Source organism: Octopus bimaculoides, chromosome 20 (assembly GCF_046866305.1).
Source record: "Octopus bimaculoides isolate indiv1 chromosome 20, ASM4686630v1, whole genome shotgun sequence".
Classification (NCBI taxonomy): domain Eukaryota; kingdom Metazoa; phylum Mollusca; class Cephalopoda; order Octopoda; family Octopodidae; genus Octopus; species Octopus bimaculoides.
The window spans coordinates 7,527,570-7,546,951 of NC_142947.1; the positions used below are offsets into that span (position 1 = coordinate 7,527,570).

A 19,382-nucleotide genomic window follows, 5' to 3' on the forward strand; every position below is an offset into this window, starting at 1 on the left:
TTGTTTATTTAGGTAATAGAAATAATTATTTATCCTGTCATAACCTTAGCTTTTTACGTCTTCTCAGTCAGAAATAGTAGCTTGCTTCAGTGCAGTTTACGTTGTTAGTAAACTGTTAGACTGCTTGTTTTCGACCAATATCTTCTACAGCTCTTACTGGCATTGCCTGCATCTGATTGAATTTCCTCATACCTTTTTTTATGTATTTATTTATCATTCTTTTTATTTTTGTTACACGTACTCTTAATTCTAACTTGTATAAGTTCTACCCCACCCAAACTCCTCCTCTTTATCTCCGATATTTCCTTACAGAAACCCCACTAAATCCCTAAGGGTTAATGAATGTTTAAAACGGAGCTTAAAATAACCATAGTAAGTTAACCTAGGCTAAAACATTTCCACTTAAGTTTACAGAGGTTAAACTCCGCCACAATTAATGTTAAGAGGTGAAGAAGTAAATAAATCATCATACTAGACATAGCAGCTAATTCTGTTTAATCACACTCTAAGACCTCAAAAAAAGAAGGACACAGTAGGTAATGTAGTCCTAAATATTGTCTGAAATCAAGATGAGATGGTTTTTTTATATAATTCTACCACCTTTGATCACAGATCTATGGAATTTCAGGACTTACTTTAGAGTTAGAAATTTGCTTCCCAACCACATGGTTCTAGGTTCAGTCCCACTGTGTGGTATCTGGGGCAATTGTCTTCTACTCTTGGGGTCGATTTGTTTAACTAAAGACAGTGCTCCAGCATGGCCGCAGTTAAATGACTGAAACAAGTAAAAGGATATAACTCGCACACAATTCTTCTTAAATGCTTTGTGTGTTCTGGTCTTCTTTTATTTTGTGTTTGTCAGAGTTCACTGAATGAATACAAATATTGTTGACAACAGTTTGTTGCTCTGACACTGTGAATGGGGATAATGTGTGGGTGTAGGAGAGACAGAGGTTAAGATAGTCTGGTGTCATGTGATTAAGTTGTTTAGTTGGCTCTGAGAAACTTTGAACATTTAGTATAAATGAACTTGGAGACTTAAGTTTCAAACAAACTGCTCCCTCTTGCCAGTAATCTCTCAAAGAACCACAATTAATCTTAAGTTGTCTTTGAATACTTCCACTGATTCAGGCAAATTCCATTGGTCATTACCGAAGAATCTGCCATCATTTCTATGTGTATATCTATGTTTTCGGAGACTATCAGTAATGTTATTTTAAAGTCCTCTACTGTTTAAGGTTTGAGACATAACATCTAATGGTTGACTAGATGGTGGTGAGCTGTGACCATATCTCTATTTCTTATCAGTATATATTTACTTCAACACTCTTGTATTCTCTGCGCTCTCTCTCTCTCCTCTTTTCCTCCTCCCTCAAACTATTTGCCCTATGACAATTTCTCTCCAGAGACTGCCACATTCTCAACATTACTTCAGTTAGAAAACTGATATTTCTCTCCAGTGTTTGCAATTATTTCACTCTTGTTTTATACATACATGTATATGTATACACATATGTATACATGCATATGTGTATATATATATATATATATATATATATGTACATGTGTGTAACTATATGTATTTTTGCTGCAACTGTTCACCATTTCTCTTGTGTCCCAGCACCAGCTCTAGTCAAGGCTATTTCAATAACCTTTGCAAGCTATTAGAATTTTGAAAACATTGGCCAACTTTAACACTCCTGTTGAATGTAATTTTTTTTTTTAATACTATTATTATTATTATTGTTGTTGTTGTTCGTTTTCCTCATCAGCTGTTCACAACTGAAGCTGGTTACATCATCAAGCAGGAGCAACCAGGCAAAACACAAGCGAGTAGACCATGTAATATATATATATATGTGTATTTTTTTTTTTCTTGTGGGTTATGTAAGCACAGTTTCTATGAGATCTTCACAACTATAGATAGACGTCCGCTGTTAGAGCTGGCGTTGATGACCTGTTGAAGATGGTTTCTAGACACAGACTGCTCTTGTGTTTGGTGCTGATAGGGTGAAGGGGAGAGGAGAGAGAGGAGAGAGCGTTTAGGATGGAATGTTGGAATCAGGGTCACATAAAGTAACTAATCACAGAACTGGTTCAAATTCTAAAATGTCTTGGGTGTCGATTTCGGTAAGAAATAGTCCTGCAGTGAATATGGTGACGGTGACGATGGTGGTGTTGGATTATTTACAAGACGAAGGATGAAGGAAGTTAGGCTTTGATGAATTCCAACTCTCGCGCACAATATTTTTGTTTCTCTATTTATTTCAATCCTAATTTACTCTCCATTTTGAAACCTGGTATCTGGGTGGGACCTAACTCCTGCATGGTTTCTTTATGAGATCAAACTCTTATTGACGATCTGCTGTATGATTGTTCCTCTTATTCTGTGCTTCATAACAGTAATATCTAGATGGCAGGTTCAAGTTCCAGTGTCTGGCAGTTGAGATAAATACACCAGACACATTGCTATAAACCTTCCAACTCCTCATTATCAATACAGTTCGTCGAGTTAGTCATGTGATATGGTGACACTTAGTCATGTGATGTCACTTAATAAACAATTATTTATATTATTTACATTCAACAGATATTTGTCCTCATCTTGTTTGTTGTTAACACAACATTTCGGCTGGTGTACCCTCCAGCCTTCATCAGGTGTCTTATTTGTTTCAGTCATTTGACTGTGGCCATGCTGGAGCACTGCCTTTAGTCGAACAAATTGACCCAAGAACTTATTCTTTGTAAGCCTTGTACTTATTCTATCAGTCTCTTTTGCTGAATTGCTAAGTTACGGGGACATAAACACACAAACATACATATACAACGGGCTTCTTTCAGTTTCTGTCTACCAAACCCACTCACAAGGCTTTCGTCAGCCCGAGGCTGTAGTAGAAGACACTTCCCAAGGTGCCACACAGTGGGACTGAACACGGGACCATGTGGTTGGTAAGCAAGCTACTTACCACACAAACACACACACACACACACACATTCATTCAAACTTTAATGTGTGTTAATATTGCAACTGTTTTATCTTGAGCTACTTGTTATAATGTTAACTCGGGGAACACAGTGACTATATTACGTATTTGATGTTATTGGGTCATATGGTAACTTCCTATTTCTTACAACACTGCTGGGTTTTTTTTTTATTACGGTTATTTAGACAGCCAGTGACATACTGACCTTCATAAAGGTGTGGGTGCAAACCCTCACATTCACAAATGTACTAGTGTTCACAGTTGGTTTTTTTTTTTGTAATGAGTGTTCCATTTTCAGTTCCGATACCTACCTTGATCATTCAATGAAGATATGTAAACTTCATGTGTCACATGACTACATGTAGATGTGTAGGAGTACTGTTGTACTGTTTGCCCTACTCCAATGACGACATATTGTGCATTGGTTACTCAGGAGTACTGACTGACCACAACAGTCCAATAAAAACATATATATCATCATGTATTAAACTTGAATAAACAAGTTTAAATCCTGTTTATTACATGTTATTACATGACCAACCAAGTAGAATGTCAAAATATCACATGATCAACGCAGAAATGTCAGCATATCACATGACTAACAAGATGAACTATTTTGTCAGGAGCGCTGACCAACTACAATGGCCCTTTGAGATTTTTACTCATTTTTCGACTTAGCAATTATAGGTTAATTATTACTGGACTTAGTGACCATAGTCTTGGGGGTAGTGGTGGTGTGATTACAATGTGTGTGTGTGTCCATTTCCTACGTCACTCATTTGCCATTAGCACTCTCATTTCATGAGAATTTTAGTGACCTACAGATGTTTCTTCTGTGGTTGGAGTAAGTAGTGGTTTGGTTATAGCAGTGGCTGTGGTTGGATGATTGATGGTAGCACTATAGTGTGTCTGTGCCCAGTAAATAAACTGTGGAATAGCTGAGACCATTTGGCTTTAAATAAGTAGGTAGTATAAGGTACAAGTAATTCACTACTGGTAACTGTGGCAATACTGTCTTGGTAGCTTGTGGACCAGAAGAGGATAATTGAAAAGACAAGTTACTCTAGTACTTGGTACTTGACATTGTTCCGTGAGTTATGTTGATCCACCTTGCCATTAGATCAACTGTATCAAACAGCCCATCTCATCACCCCTCCACCAAGTGGATAACTTACTCAAGTTAGAGAGGAGTCCATGACAAAGATTTGATGATGAGTGCTGTGGAACAGTACTGAGCGTCTGGTAACCTTTGATCTCCAGCTATAACACACACACACACACACACACACACACACACACACACACACACACACGCACACTCCCAATTGCTGCACTTCATAGCCCTTAAATATGAACAAAGCACAACTATGATAGAACCCCTTGCAATTGTTTTAGATATTAGTTCTTATCATTGCTGAGGGTTCCTCCTTGGTGGAGACTCCTTTTGGTCATGAATTATTATGGGGTTGCACCTAGAAAGTTACCCTCTGCGGCACTAGTCTGGGCAAGGTTGTTTATGGAAGATCAGTAGTCACCCATGCATACTAGCCTCCCCTCTCCATGCCACTGGTATTGCTTGCCAACCCTGGTCAAACTGTCCAGCCCATTCCAGCATGGACAACGGACATTAAATGATGATGATATATATATATATATGAAATACCCTCCATTATAGCCCATGTCTACCTCTGTTACACCTAACTACTGCAGCTTATATCTACAGCTATTATACCCTCCACTACAGCCCATACCTACCCCAGGTAACCACTCGTCTTCTACACATCAAATGACATCAGAACCTGCAGTGTCATTAATACACTCACTCAACTCAGTCTTGCATACTGTGTGTGTTTGTTTGAAAGGTGGTGTGTTCATTGTAGGTGTGTGGGAAGGCTAGGTGGTTAGCATGTGTGGGAGTATGGTAAAGATGTGTGTGTGTGTGTCTGTATGTGTAGTTATATGTGGTGGAGGTGTATGGTTGTGGGTGTGGAAGCTGTAAATAGTAAACAACAGATTAGTTTATGAATGAACAGTGTTGTCTGACCTTTTATGTCAATGGATTAGACAGAACTAGATTGGACTGGTTGTAGATAACTCTTACTACTACTATCATCATCACCACCACCATCTCTACCACCATTACTATTACTACTATCACCTCTGCTACAATTACTACTTTCATAACCACTACTATGCTACTGCCATCATCCCTACTACCTCTACTATTATTAATGAGCACCACTACTAGTACTACCTCCACCACCACTATTACTCGTATTACGACAACCACCTCTACTACTACTATTATTACAACTACTACCACCACCGTCAACACCCATTGGTAAGGTTGTTTCACCCCTATAATCAGACAGTTTATTAATTCCACACAGATGAGTCCCCCACCCATTAGCTCTCCCTCCCTTAACAGTTCATATTTTGTTTCACTGACTCTATACCCCTACTCTCCCCTAAATTACTGGCTCTGTTCTGCTCCTCCTCCTATAAATAGTCCTAGGGTGGAGGAGGAGGGATCCCTAACCACAAACTTTGTTGTGTGCTCCTCAGTTGATGGTAACAGTCTCTGCACTCAACACTTGGTAATAACCGTTAATTAGAGATTGGAGTGTTTGTAGAAATAAACTCATTTGAAGTATATAATGAAATGGAGTTTGTGTGTGTGTGGTTCAAATGTACAGAAAACTAAAGACAGACAACAAGAGAACAACAAGCAGGTGTAAATAGTTTGATGCTCAGGGAAAATGGAAAAGTCTTTGACGTTTTGAGCCTATGCTCTTTGACAGAAAGGGATGAGAAGGGGGGGAAAAAAACGGAGAGAGAAACAATGTGATGCGATTAAGTTTTACATGCTGAAATGATATATCTATATATATGTATACATGTATATATATGTATGTATGTGTATGTATGTATGGATGTATGTATATGTATGTATATGTATGTATATATATATGTATGTATATATATATATGTATGTATATGCATGTATGTATATATGTATATATATGTATATGTATATATATGTATATATATGTATATATATGTATATGTATATATATGTATATGTATGTATATATATATGTATGTATGTGTGTGTATATATATGTGTGTGTGTATATGTGTATATATGTGTGTATATATATATATATATGTGTGTGTATATGTATATATATGTGTGTGTGTATATGTATGTATATGTGTGTGTGTGTGTATATATGTACATATATCTATATATATATAAATATGATCTCCAATCTATTTCTATCTATCTTTGCCTACTGTTCTTGAGAGGGTTATGTGGGTAGAGTCCTTAGGCACCTCCTATAGGCCCCTATTAGAAGCAATTATTATTGGACTTTCCTGCTGGATTCCTCAGCATGACCTAGACTCTAGATGTTATCCCATGTCACTCTTGATCTACTCTTAGGTCTCCTGCCAGTTGGCTCAGTTTGAAGAATCCTTGTGATTTTTTTCCTGTGACATTTTAATCATATATTCACAGTACAGGAGTTGTGGCTTCTTTATGCAGAGAAATAAGTAGACCTCTGGTGAAAGCTATTCCAGGTTGAGCATGTATGTGTATCTTGTAGGTGGAACAACCATGAAGAGGCTACATTCCTGGTTTGACAAATCTTTTGTATTATGGGACAAGAAATTCAGTTCTAAATGGATTGATTATTATCTGTTCACTGGATCAGGTTGGTGTCTGGTCCTGGTTGACTGGAGGGATTTGTTTGTCAACAGCAGAGACTTAAGGGCATCTTTGGGGATTTGCATAACCTTGAATATTATTGGCCTGTGGTGGACTGGAGTCCTATCCCGATGAAGAGGACAGATTTGTGACAGTATTAATAACTTGACAGTTGTGTTAGATCAGTCTCTCGTAGGATCTACTGCTGTTTATAACCACCACCATCATCACTACACAAGCACCTTGTTTGTTTATTGTAAAGCGGGAGTATCTTTTTCGTATTGGAACACTACCGCCACTACTACTACTACCGCCACTAACACCACTACTACTACCACCACCGCCGCTACTACTACTACTACTACTACTACCGCCACTACTACTACTACCGCCGCCACCACCACCACTACTACTACAACCACTACTACTACCACCGCCGCTACTACTACTACTACTACTACCACCACCACCACCACCACCACCACTACTACTACTACTACTACTACTACTACTACTACTACTACCACTACCACAATCACTTCTTCCCAACCACTTTGCTATTGCTATTGTCACTCGTATTCCATAATGTTGGTGACTCAGTTTATCAGGAGTATGAGAGGAGGAGACATGTTGACTATGTTATCAGTGCGATAATATAGGTGAGCAGCCAGCAGTGTTGCTAAAGAACTAGTTTCAATTCTTGTTCTCATAGGACACTTCACTTCCTGCTTTTGTCTCCGCTGCAAGGTTAGAGAGAATGAGAGAGAGAGACGTGCATATCCTGTTAACTTGGTGAATCACTTCTGCTATCTCCTACCTGACTTAAGTAGCTCTGTCACCCTCTTCCTGTTCCTTACCTGACTTAAACAGTGACTCTCTTAATTCTCTCCTGCCCCCCACTCCACCTGAGTTAAGTCACTCTGATAGCCCCCCCCCCACTTGTGTCCCTTACCTGAGGTAACAGTCAATTTCATAATGTCCTCTCCTGCCTACCATCCATAAAGCTGTTAAAATGGCAGCTGGGGTATCAGATTATAGAAATGGAGGCACGGAATTCTTAATTAAAAGATAAACTGTTTGAAATTTTTTTTTTGTGTCAGAGAAAATGGGGTGTAGTGGCTGTGGAAGTTGGGGGTGGATTGAATGTCAACAGGTCAGTGATGTTAAGGGCTGGATTGAAGGAAGTTTGTGTAGGGGCCAGTAATTGGTTCAGGGCTGGATGGAATGTACTATGGTATTCAGGTGCATCCCTCTACCAAGTGGATTAAAATTTCTCAGAATTGAATTTGTCTTTCATACCTCTATGGAGTTTTGTGTATGAGTTTGGTAGTGGTTATGTGTGTTTATTGAGACAGTCCATAGTTGGCACCACAGTTTGGAAATATCTACCAAAAAGGGGGACAGTGCTGCTACATTCTGAATCAAACTTGGCACCAGGCCAGTTTTGAATGATTGAACATTCCAAATGATTGCAGTCATAGTAATGGGGAAGGGCTTTGATGAACTGTTATTCTAATTTTAGACTGTTACAGATACCAGATGTTGTGTTAGCTGGACTAGCACTGACCTGTACCAACTTGGCACTATCAGTAGCTACAGCTGGTACAAATTCTATTGCAGAGTTCTTAAGACTCTTACACAGGAACTGTATCAACTTTGTACCAACCACCAGTCCTTTAACCCTAAAACTGGGTGGAAAAAAACTGTTACAACCATAGCCTAAGTGTCCTGCTGTATCCTACAGGATAAACAGTGTGGTTTAGGATTCATCAGGGTCTCAGAACAGACTTAAAATGCTGGGCACATGGGCTGCTGTTCCTCCATCACATTGACCTGGGCTTGGCAATGACATGCTGCTGTTTTGTGGAGTCATATTTAGAGTTTAATATTTAATTATAACTAAAAATATTCCATCCCTTGTTTCCTCTACATCCACTGACCGACATAAAATTAAACTTAACATTGAAACACCGTCTTTTACACCATTTTCAGCTGTCAAATGTAAAGGATGTTTGCTGTGAAGTGGTGGCACCAGTGCTGGAGATTTAAATATTAATTACTTTACATCCAAATTATTGGTCTAAACTAGGCATGGGCAATCCTTTCTGAGAAGTGGGCCAGATGAGGCCTAGATCATCATCAGATGGGCTGCACTACTAAAAAAAAATTCAAAGTGACTTTTTGTTAGTCATGCCATTTAGAAAATCCGATGGGCTGCAATTTGCCCATGACTGGCCTAGATCATTGAATTCTAAATTAATGAGATCTGTATTGACACAGTATTGTAATTAGAGAGTAACTAGAAGGAAGTGAAGATAATGACTATAACAGGACATGAACTTGTGATCTTACTGTTTGTTATTCAGCAGTTTTAACCTGATAGCTACAGAACTTATATCTGTACTAGAATGAGATAGCAGGCTAGTGGATGGAGATAAACCTCCTGTTTGTGATATAGCACATTGTACAACTATGGCTGTTCCACCATAGAATCTAATGTCATTTCTAATCATCACCACTACCACCACCACCATCATCATCATCATCATGACTATAATGGTTATATCAGCATTAACAACTTGTTACAAAACATCTGTGCGTTGTGTAAATTACCAATATCAGCAGCATCATTCTCCAATTTTATTCTTGCTACTGTCCATGGAGTGACTAAGCTGGTGAAATATTTTCTCAAAGAACTGTACTAAGGGAAAAAGAAAACCAAAAAAAAAAAAGAAAAAAAAAAACCAAGACCCATACTTAACTATGTAGCCTTCATGCAGAAGGCAGCTCTGGGTGTCCCTCTCCACCTCATTATTAAGCAACGCCTGAATAATGAACTCCCTGCAATACAACCTCTGTTGTTGTAGTACAACAGGGCTGCAGTTGAAATTGACTTAGCTTCTAAACCCCACACTTGGTTCCTCTTTGCATCTAAAACAATTCCTTTATATCTCATTAGGCGACCGTTCTCACACAGTTGGCCTTATATCATTGGTAGAGAACTAGAAATTGCTTATTACAATCATTATTATTATTATTGCTATGTTTTTTTGTTTTTGTTTTTTTTTGTTCTTGTGGATTTTCTTTTTGCCATTGGCTGTTATAATTGAATATTCCTCACTAGCTAAGCAAATTAAGACCTTGATACAGCCATTAAGCTAATTATCAGTAATTCCTGTTTGAAATATATTTTGAGAATTGGTTGGCTGAGGGGCTGAGAAAGTTCCACATTTCGTCCTGTTTCAGGGTTTTGGTATTACGCTGTAGGAAGAAGAGGAGAAGGAGTGCTGCTAATTAGTGCTAAGTTGTTCTGTTGCTGCTATTTATAGCTTCCTTCTCACATTTCTTTGTGTGTATTTCTATTGCAGTGGTACATATCTTGCTGTGGTTACACTGCCATAACTCACACACACACACACACACACACACACACACACACACACACACACACACACACACACACCTGTTGTTCAGAGCTTTGAAGCAAGAAGGGTTCATCATCATCATCTCTTATTCTGTGCATGATTTGGACAGGCCTATAGAATGGTTCAACGCCAATTCTTTATACATTGTAAATGACAGTGTCATTGGTTAAAGATTTCTAGTTGACCAATCAATGGTCCACAGCATTTCTGATAGCAGACAAGAGAACATCTAGAAATTGGTTAGAGGACTTTCCTCTTGCAAAGTATTTCCTTCAAATAGCCCTTGTTTTTCCAATGTTATACACAGCAAAAGCTATAACTGATTTACCTTAGACCATCGATGACTTTTCTCCACTATTTTCAACTCTGGGCTGTTCTTTGAATTATCATGGATTAGTGGTTAGGGTATTTGGTTTATGATTGTAAGGTCATGAGTTCAATTCTCAGTAGTGCATTGTGTCCTTCAGCAAGACACTTATTTTATTGCTCCAATCCACTCAGCTGACCAGAATGAGTTGTACCTTTAACTCAAAGGGTCAGCCTTGTCACATTCTGTGTCATGCTGAATCTCCCTGAGAACTATGGTAAGGGTATGCATGTCTGTGGAGTGCTCAGCTATTTGCATGTTAATTTTACAAGCAGATCAACTGGATCCCTTGTCATCGTAACTGACGGAGTGCCAAAATATATATATGTAATGCAAAAAACACCTTACAGACTGATTTGTCAAATGAAATAGAAATCAAATTAAAATAGTTATTCTTTCAGTACCAGGCTATGCAGGTCCTATATTAACAAACCATGGATGATCTCATCCAGCTGCAATTTCACACAATGAAGTCAGATCCTGGTTGGGATTATTTCACTTCATCTTTTTGTAGAAACATTAACCATAGTAATCAACAAAGGAGCCTCTACATTGTCACTTGATCTACTAGAAATGGCAGCCTAAAGAAGTAAGGGACATTGGATAAGTTCTGGTTTCATACTGTCTACAAAAATATAGGATGGTCGTGTTTGGAATGTCTTGATCATATGTCTACTGTATCAAGGTTAAATATAACAAACAACACAGCAAATTTCTGGTTTTGCCGCCATTAATAAACAGATGTTCATATGCTGATGTTGATGATAGTAGTTAATTCGCCTTCGAGACTGATTTCTCTGAGTAAATGGTAGATTCTGTTGTATTCCATTAAGTTGTAGAATTTGATTATTATAGTCATTAAGCTAACGAGTGTTTCATTAGAGTTATTACTTGGGTTACAATGGGCGAGATTTAAACTTCAATTAAGTCTATTGTATATCGAGTCCACTCACTCACCCATCACCACCACCACCACCACTGCTGCTGCTGCTACTGTTTGGACTGCAACATCATGCAGCATGCCCACTCCACCCCACTTCACCACCAACCACTCCACCCTACCCTGCCACCCACTATATCTCCCCTACCCTGCCGACCCACTCCACTATACTACCTCGCTTCCACGCGATACCCTAGATATACTGTGTTTCACTCTGGTTAGGTACCACACTCTACACACCGACAGTGTTTCACTCTATTAAGTTTATTATTAAACGGAGGTACAACAATGGACAAAATTTAGTGTTTAAAATGTCAATTTTCATACCACCACCACCACCAACAGCAACAAAACAACTTCCTACTTATATCTCTTCTAGCTACCATCCATTACCATCATATGTCCATACCACCATCATATGTCTCTACTACAACCATTACTCACTTCTATTTTGTACCATCACATTCTTAACACTACTATCACCTAACCCTACTCCAGCTACCATCCACCACCATCATCTAACCACTACTTTAGTCACTATCAACTTCTATCACCTGTCCATACCACCATCATCTACTTCTACTCTGCCACGTATGTGCCAATGTTAACCTATCAATGACACGTTTCCAGTATTCACAATGTTAAGGCTGAGATATGGCAATCATACAATGTGGACAGGAAGAGTTGACTGGTGGCATAGAACAGGTGACTAGTGGGAAAATAAAGTGGGATGGGATATGGAGGATGGGTGACATGGGGAAATGGTTTCAAGGAGAGGGATAACTGGTAGCAAATAAGGGAGGTGAAATATGTAGTCCTGTTCTTATAAAATTGCAGCAGCTGAATAGTGCCATGATTAGGAGAATGATGGAGGGACGGGTAATAGGAATTCATCTAATTTTTGTCTAATTACACTTTGTTGTACATCTACACTGTTGTTGCACATGTAGCGGAGCATTCTAACCTCATTTCTTTCTAGTTTTCACCTGTTCTCTACATTCAAAACTCATGCTTCGCTTATTGAAAAACCCATGGATTCCAGGTTTTGCTTCCACACCTGGAATTATTTTCCCAATTTCACCATGGATTCAGCTATAAGAAGTGTTCCCATGGGCAATTGGTCTTAAACTCCTTTTTTATGGCCTGGAGGACAATGATAAATAGGAGGGGACCAAGAGGTGAACCCATTTGGACTTCAGTCTGTACACTAAAGTCATTACTACAATCATTGCTAACTCTCACCTTACTGACAGCACTCCAGAACATGGCTTGGATGGCTCTCACCAGCCATTCAGCTACTACTAGCTTTTGCAGTAATCACTTGATCAGGAAGCAAGGGACCCTGTTGGAGGCTTTTTCTAGGTCAATAAATACCAAGTATAATGGCTTTCAACTAAATACTTCAGCAATTATTAGAAAGAAGGCATCAGTAGTACTTGTCTCTGGCAAATACATGGAATTGATTAATCTTGTATTATTTGATACATCAGCCCCATCGAGGCTATGACTTGTACTGCAGTCTGCAACTATTACTGATATATTTCTGTAGCAGTACTTCTTCGAATTTGATGGGGAAACTCCCCAGAGATGGAACTTTGCAAGAAATTTAATTCCAACTAATGCTGAAAAGCTGATTCAATATTAGGAGTTGGATAGGAGTCCAAACAAATGATGTGAATCGCTCCAGATATGTACATCTCTGCTTTTCCTACGACTACAATAAACTACTTACTACCACCATGTGAAGTATACTCTAATACACCCTGCTCAGTTTCTGTATTTCAATAAATAGTGGTGGAAAACTATGCATAGACCATTTCTGAGATTGAAACTTTGACATACATCAAGTGCTTGGAGGAGGTTGTGCTGCCCTAGGTCAAGAGGGTGGCTGCTGGAAGACCCTATGTCTGGCAACTGGACCCTGCACCATGCCATAGAAGCAGAAGAACCCAGTCATGGCTATCAGACAATTTCTGTGACCACATCACCCCTAACATCTGGTCACCTAACTCCCCAGACTGCATCTCCTTTGATTATTATGTGTGGGGTGCAGTTGAGCAAGAGACCAACAAGACTCCTTGTAACACCAAAGATGAACTGAAGGCAAGGATTATGGTAGCATTCACCAATTTAAACAACTCAAAAGAGTTTCAGGAGATTCCGAAGTCGTCTGGAGGCCGTGGTTGAAGCTAATGGTGACTTTATTGAATAAATTTACTCTTTAGTATTTCAAGATATTTTAATGTAATTTTAGTAAATATATCTGTTAAAATGAGATGTCAGTGTTGTTTTCATTTTTGTGTAATTTAGATGATAGTTTATTCACCATACCCTGTACACACACACACACACACATGTACACACACATTCACAGTATACAATGACATATATCATTGTATAAGCTTGATAGATATGAACAATATTCTATAACACTGACATCTTCAGACATTTTAAACTATTTTCTATGGATTTGAACTCCTGTCTCTAGAGTTGATAATTTACGTTACCCATGCAACCATTTTACATTTATGAACACACCTGACAAGTTCTCTGGTTCACACTTCCTCTATCTTAATTGCTAGGTTACTGATTGTTCTCTGAGCACCCAGCTGTGTCTACTCACAAAGTTACACACACTTCAACCATCACTGTTGCTAATACACTACTGCTACAACTAATACCTCCTGCATTGTTGTGCATCCACACACTTCATCTCAACCAATCACATCCTGGTTTCTCTTCACAAGCTCTTCTAAACACTTCACTCAGAAATCAAAACAGGATGCTGTTGATTTGATGCCAGCATATGTATTCCAAGAGGATTGGTTAAAAGGCTCTGCCTTCCTATATACTGCTACATTCTACTTGTTTGCTGTTTCTCAGATTTCTCAGATTTCACTGAGTTTTCAGTTCAACAGTGTTACAAAGACTCTCTTAGATAACAAAACTACAATGGTGTTGGTGTTAGAATATTATCAATACCAAATTGAGACAGAAAAGTCACAGCAACCCACTGACCTGAACTGAAATTGCAAATCCATCAATTGCTGGGTCATATTTTACCAATTCACTCTAAGAACCTCTCTTACTGTGAAAGTAACCGAAAAATAGATTTAAATTAATTAGTTTGAGTAGAAGGAGTAGCAGGTACTTGCTAATATAATTGACAGTAAGATCTTAAATTGCTGCTTATTGTGTTTCTAGTTAATTTATAAAATACAATGATATTGATGGATGGTATGTTGTGATGCGTCTGGTAGTTAAGTTGAAAGTGAAAAGGTAGGGTTAGTTGTGATTGATCTTTTTGTTCATTATTGGATGTTTATAACGAGGGTGACAGGGTGTCACGCTGCGCTTACTTTAGCTTCAGTTTTACTTTCAGGGTTTACCACTGGTGTGGGTGTGTGATTTTACATCTATATTTAAAGATTTCATACAGCCAGCCACATTAGAAAGCAGTTGTGTGTGTGTGTGTGTTAGATATATGTTCATTGTTGTTGCTACAAAACTAAAGACCAATTACAACAACAAGCCAGTCAGAATACAACATAAAATAAAACAATTTTGGTTGTATTGTTATTATTATTGACTGTTTTTTTTTTCATTACATGGATGTTGCCATGTTACCTAATGTCTGTGTGTTTGAGTAATTACTTTTCTAGTTGGATGGACTCTGATAACCATTGAACTGTGAAGTAAGGAGTGGTGCTGCCTTGTTTATTCTGTTCAGCCATGTAAACTGGAGTAATATGAGTGGGATACGTTTAATTGCCATGGAAGAATTTAACATTTCAGTGCACCTGTCCTTCATCTGTGGGTGAGGAACACGGAAAGTGGTCGAGCACTTGACCTTTGTTTTGGAATAGATGTAAGGAAGAGTAAGGAAAGCAGTATGGACTATTAAATTTCTAAGGGGAAGGGGAGTTACTCTAAACTTTTTTTTTTAATATTGATGTGGTTTTTTAGTAAGTTTGCTCCCCAACCACAAGGCTCTGGGTTCAGTCCTACTGTGTGAAACCATGGGCAAATCTCTTTTACTATAGCCTCAGGCCAGCCAAAACCTTGTTAGTGAATTTGGAAGACAGAAAGTAACTTAGTAGTTTGGTAAAAGGGACAGGATAAGTATCAGGCTTTAAAAACATAAGTCCTGAGGTCTCTTCATTCAATTAAAATTCTTCAAGGCAGTGCCCCAGCATGGCCGCAATCTAGTGACTGAACCAAGTAAAAGATGAGAAAAAAAAAACAGTTAAAGTTGCTGGATCTTGAATATTGGGTGTATTTGTTGGCTTATTCCCAAATTTTCCTCTTGATGTTGAAATTGATATGCTTGTGCCTCAAACACAAATGTATCTTGACAAAGTGGTATGATGTCTGTGTGCCTGGCTGGTTCCTGAAAGCTCTGTATATTGGTTATATTGCAGTTAAAACAGGTTACCCATTAAACCAATATAATGTATAATTAATGGTATTTATTTACTGGTGTCCCATCAACACAATAGCCTTACAGGCCTTGTAGACATTGACCATTTCACCCTTTAATGTTCAGATTACTCCATCAAATGTAATATGTATTTATTCACATTGTTTTGAATTAATCATGCATTATCTCATAGCTTCCGGTGATGTGATTGTTTATTTTTTTAGAATGATATTGTTGGGTGGATGTGAGAGGCTGGATCTGGTCACTTTGAACATAAAGGAGATAGAATATTTGAACCAGATATGACTGGTTTAGATGCTAAAAGGTTAAAGGGCATGAGACTGGATTCATGAAATTACATGGGGCAGTGGTATGCAGAATATCAGAAAGACCTGAGTTTTTTTGTTTTTTTAAAAATTTATTTAAAAAAAAAATTTTGCCAGTATCCTACCAATCATTCTATCATGTTGGTGTGAGAGGATGAGTGCAATATTTAATTATGAATGATTTTCTGAAACTTCTCTTGTTTGAACTCCACTATCAATCTTTCAACTTTACCTATTCAATCACACACACACATACACACAATAGAAATGGTAAAGTCTGGAACTGGAGTAAACTGGTGATGGTGTACAGTGGTGGCAATCTATAGACATGTTGAAGTTCATTTGTTTCAGAGAATCAAAGATCTCTTGTTTTAGGTTTATCTCTTCATTGATAATGTGGTCTTCGTTGATAATGTGGTTTGTGCTGTCATTAATTAAGCGAAGAAACCCCTATGCATACATTCACATTTGCTCTCTTTTTAGTTTTTTTTAACAGCTGGGATTTTTTTTATTTTTATATTGTTTTGCTTTTCGTAAAAGCACCTGTGCTAGTGCCGCATAAAAAGCAACTAGTACATTCTGTAAGGTGGTTAGCATTAGAAAAGGTATCAGCTGTAGAGACCATGCCAAAAGGGACAATTGTAGCCATGGTCAGCAACTGTCAAACAAACCATCCAACCCATGCCAGCATGGAAAACGGACATTCAGTGCTGATGATAATGATATTTTTTCTGTTATAGATTACTTTTATATATTCCAATTCATCAATTTAATTAGTGTCTTATAATTAATTTTTTTTCGACTTTCAGAACCATTATTCCATGGAAATTATTTCGAGTAACGCTGCATGAAACCCACTCCATCGGTTCTCCACTGGAAGCAATGGCGCTAAAATCTACCATAGACTTAACGTGTAATGACTACATTTCTGTTTTTGAATTTGATGTGTTTACAAGGTAAGTAAACATTTTTAGCTTTAGGTCAGCTCTGATCTAGCAGGTGTTCTGGTAGTTACAATCCTTTCTTTTATTCAATCATAGTGTACCTATGACTACATTATCTAATGTGTTCTAAAATAGTATGGAAATTTGAGAGTGATTTGGCTGTTAATTTAACAAGGTCAGTTGTTCATAAAGAGGCTGACTTGTCTCTTATATTTTCTGAATTTCATGTTTGATAACTGACTAGTACAGAGTTTGAACTGTCAATACCAATTTTTATATTAAATAAACTGGACTCCTTAAAATTTGGATGTAACTACCATAAGAATTTGCAACAAGCAAAATAGGTAGTTCTAAAATCTCTATAAAAGATGCAAGTAGCAACTCTACTGGAAAGTAATGTTTGTTGCCACTTCAGCATAGCTGTTCCGTTCGGAGTGACATTACCTGCTATTTTTTTAACTCCAAGAGAACACCTCTTCCAGCTGATCAACTGGTCCTGTCAAATTGCTAGACGGTAAGGGTTTACTCCCCTGCTCGCAATATGTTGGATACAGGTTGTGTCGTTAACCAGCTGGAGAAGGTGTTCTCCTGGGGTTAAAAAATAGTAACGTCACTGCGAACAGAACAACCATTTGAAGTGGCAACAAACATTACATTACCATAAGATTGTTTGGGGCAAATGTTTTACAAGAAGGCATACAACTGTGTGAGTGGTGACATACACAGTCGGATGATAATGGCATATACAGTGGTATACAGGTGGTTCTAGTGGTATATACAGTGGTATAGAATTGGACTTTTTAGAATGAATGTTTTCAAGTATTTCTTGACTCATCTCTCCTAGCAAAGGTTGGTCAACAACCCAACTGGACTGACACCTTTCCTAGTAAAGGTGGGTCAATGGTCTTGCTAGGTCAAAGCTATTGTCAGGCTGTCGCCTTCCCCAGTAAAAATGTGTCAAAGGTCTTCCCAGGCTGACACCTTTCTTAGTAAAGGTCTTGTTAGGTCGATACCTTCCCTAGTAAAGGTAGGTCAATAATCCCATCTGTTGTACTTTCATTGGTCACGTGTAGGTTGTGGTGATTCCATTGCCAACAGAATGACCAGTCAATGCTATTTTTACTGCTACTACCTCTCCCTCCTCAACTTGTGTTGTTGGTAGTAGGCTTCTAAAGAGTTCTGTCAGTTTGAGCACCCCTCCCTCCACCTTCTCTTTGACATAAAGGTTTGTTGTACTTCCTGACTTGGTGATCCACTTGAGTGGTGATGGTGATGGTGGTGGAATGAATTACACACACACTATAACACATAACTGAATTATAAAGCACACATATGCACACAGGATAAATAAATTGCATGCATACACACACAACCTACATAGTATACACACACACACACACACACACACACACACCACTAACATGGTTCACACACACACCACTAACACGGTTCACACACACACACACACACTACTAACACGGTTCACACACACCACTTACACAGTTAACACACACACATACCACTTACACAGTTAACACACATACATACCACTTACACAGTTAACACACACACACACACACACACACACACAATTTGTAAATAACACAACACAGGATATACAAATACATGCAGCATACAGAGTACAAACACACACACACACACACACACACACACACACACACAACATGAAGAAATTGTTGAAAAAAAGAATCTTGTGCTCATCATCATCATCATCACCAGTATTATTAGTCATTGTTCATCTCAGTTGACTGAGAGAGAGAGAGAGAGAGAGAGAAAGAGTTACAACTAAAAGACAGAGACAATAAACTACCATCTCAGAGAGAGAGAGAGAGAGAATGAGAGAGTGAGACCATCAGACAAAGAGGGCAGGGTAAAGTTAAAAGAGAGAGAGAATAAGATAAAGCTACCATCTTAATTGACGATGACTTTTACATTAATATCCTGGTCATGTTATTTATTTTTATAACTTTATTATAATAAAACATTAATTAGCTAATTAGTGAGAGTTCTTTAGTTTAATAAACTAATTCCAGATTTGCTGAATCTTTGCCACATTTAATATTCCATGAACAATGTCTGTCTGTCTGTCAATCTCTCTTTAAAAAATGGTTTTTGAAATAGAAATATTTTAAGCACTGTTTTCTTGTATTCTTTGTTTAAGGTGCATGTGTTTATTGTAGGGATGGGTCAGCTAGGTTTATAAAGCCAAACATAGTCATGAGTTGTTTGAGAACTGGGATTGGTAC

The 19,382-nt window shown here is 38.1% G+C and overlaps 1 protein-coding gene across 4 annotated transcripts in view; it reads left to right on the forward strand.

Annotated features, from left to right (window-relative positions):
• Positions 1-19,382, forward strand: part of LOC106869207 (E3 ubiquitin-protein ligase CBL-B) — a 70,459-nt gene that overhangs the window by 21,395 nt on the left and 29,682 nt on the right. For all 4 annotated transcript variants that reach the window (XM_014914853.3, XM_014914851.3, XM_089337940.1 and 1 more), the window contains exon 2: positions 16,981-17,127. In XM_014914853.3, coding sequence (XP_014770339.1) covers positions 16,981-17,127 — 147 coding nt within the window. The remainder of the gene's footprint in view (positions 1-16,980; positions 17,128-19,382) is intronic.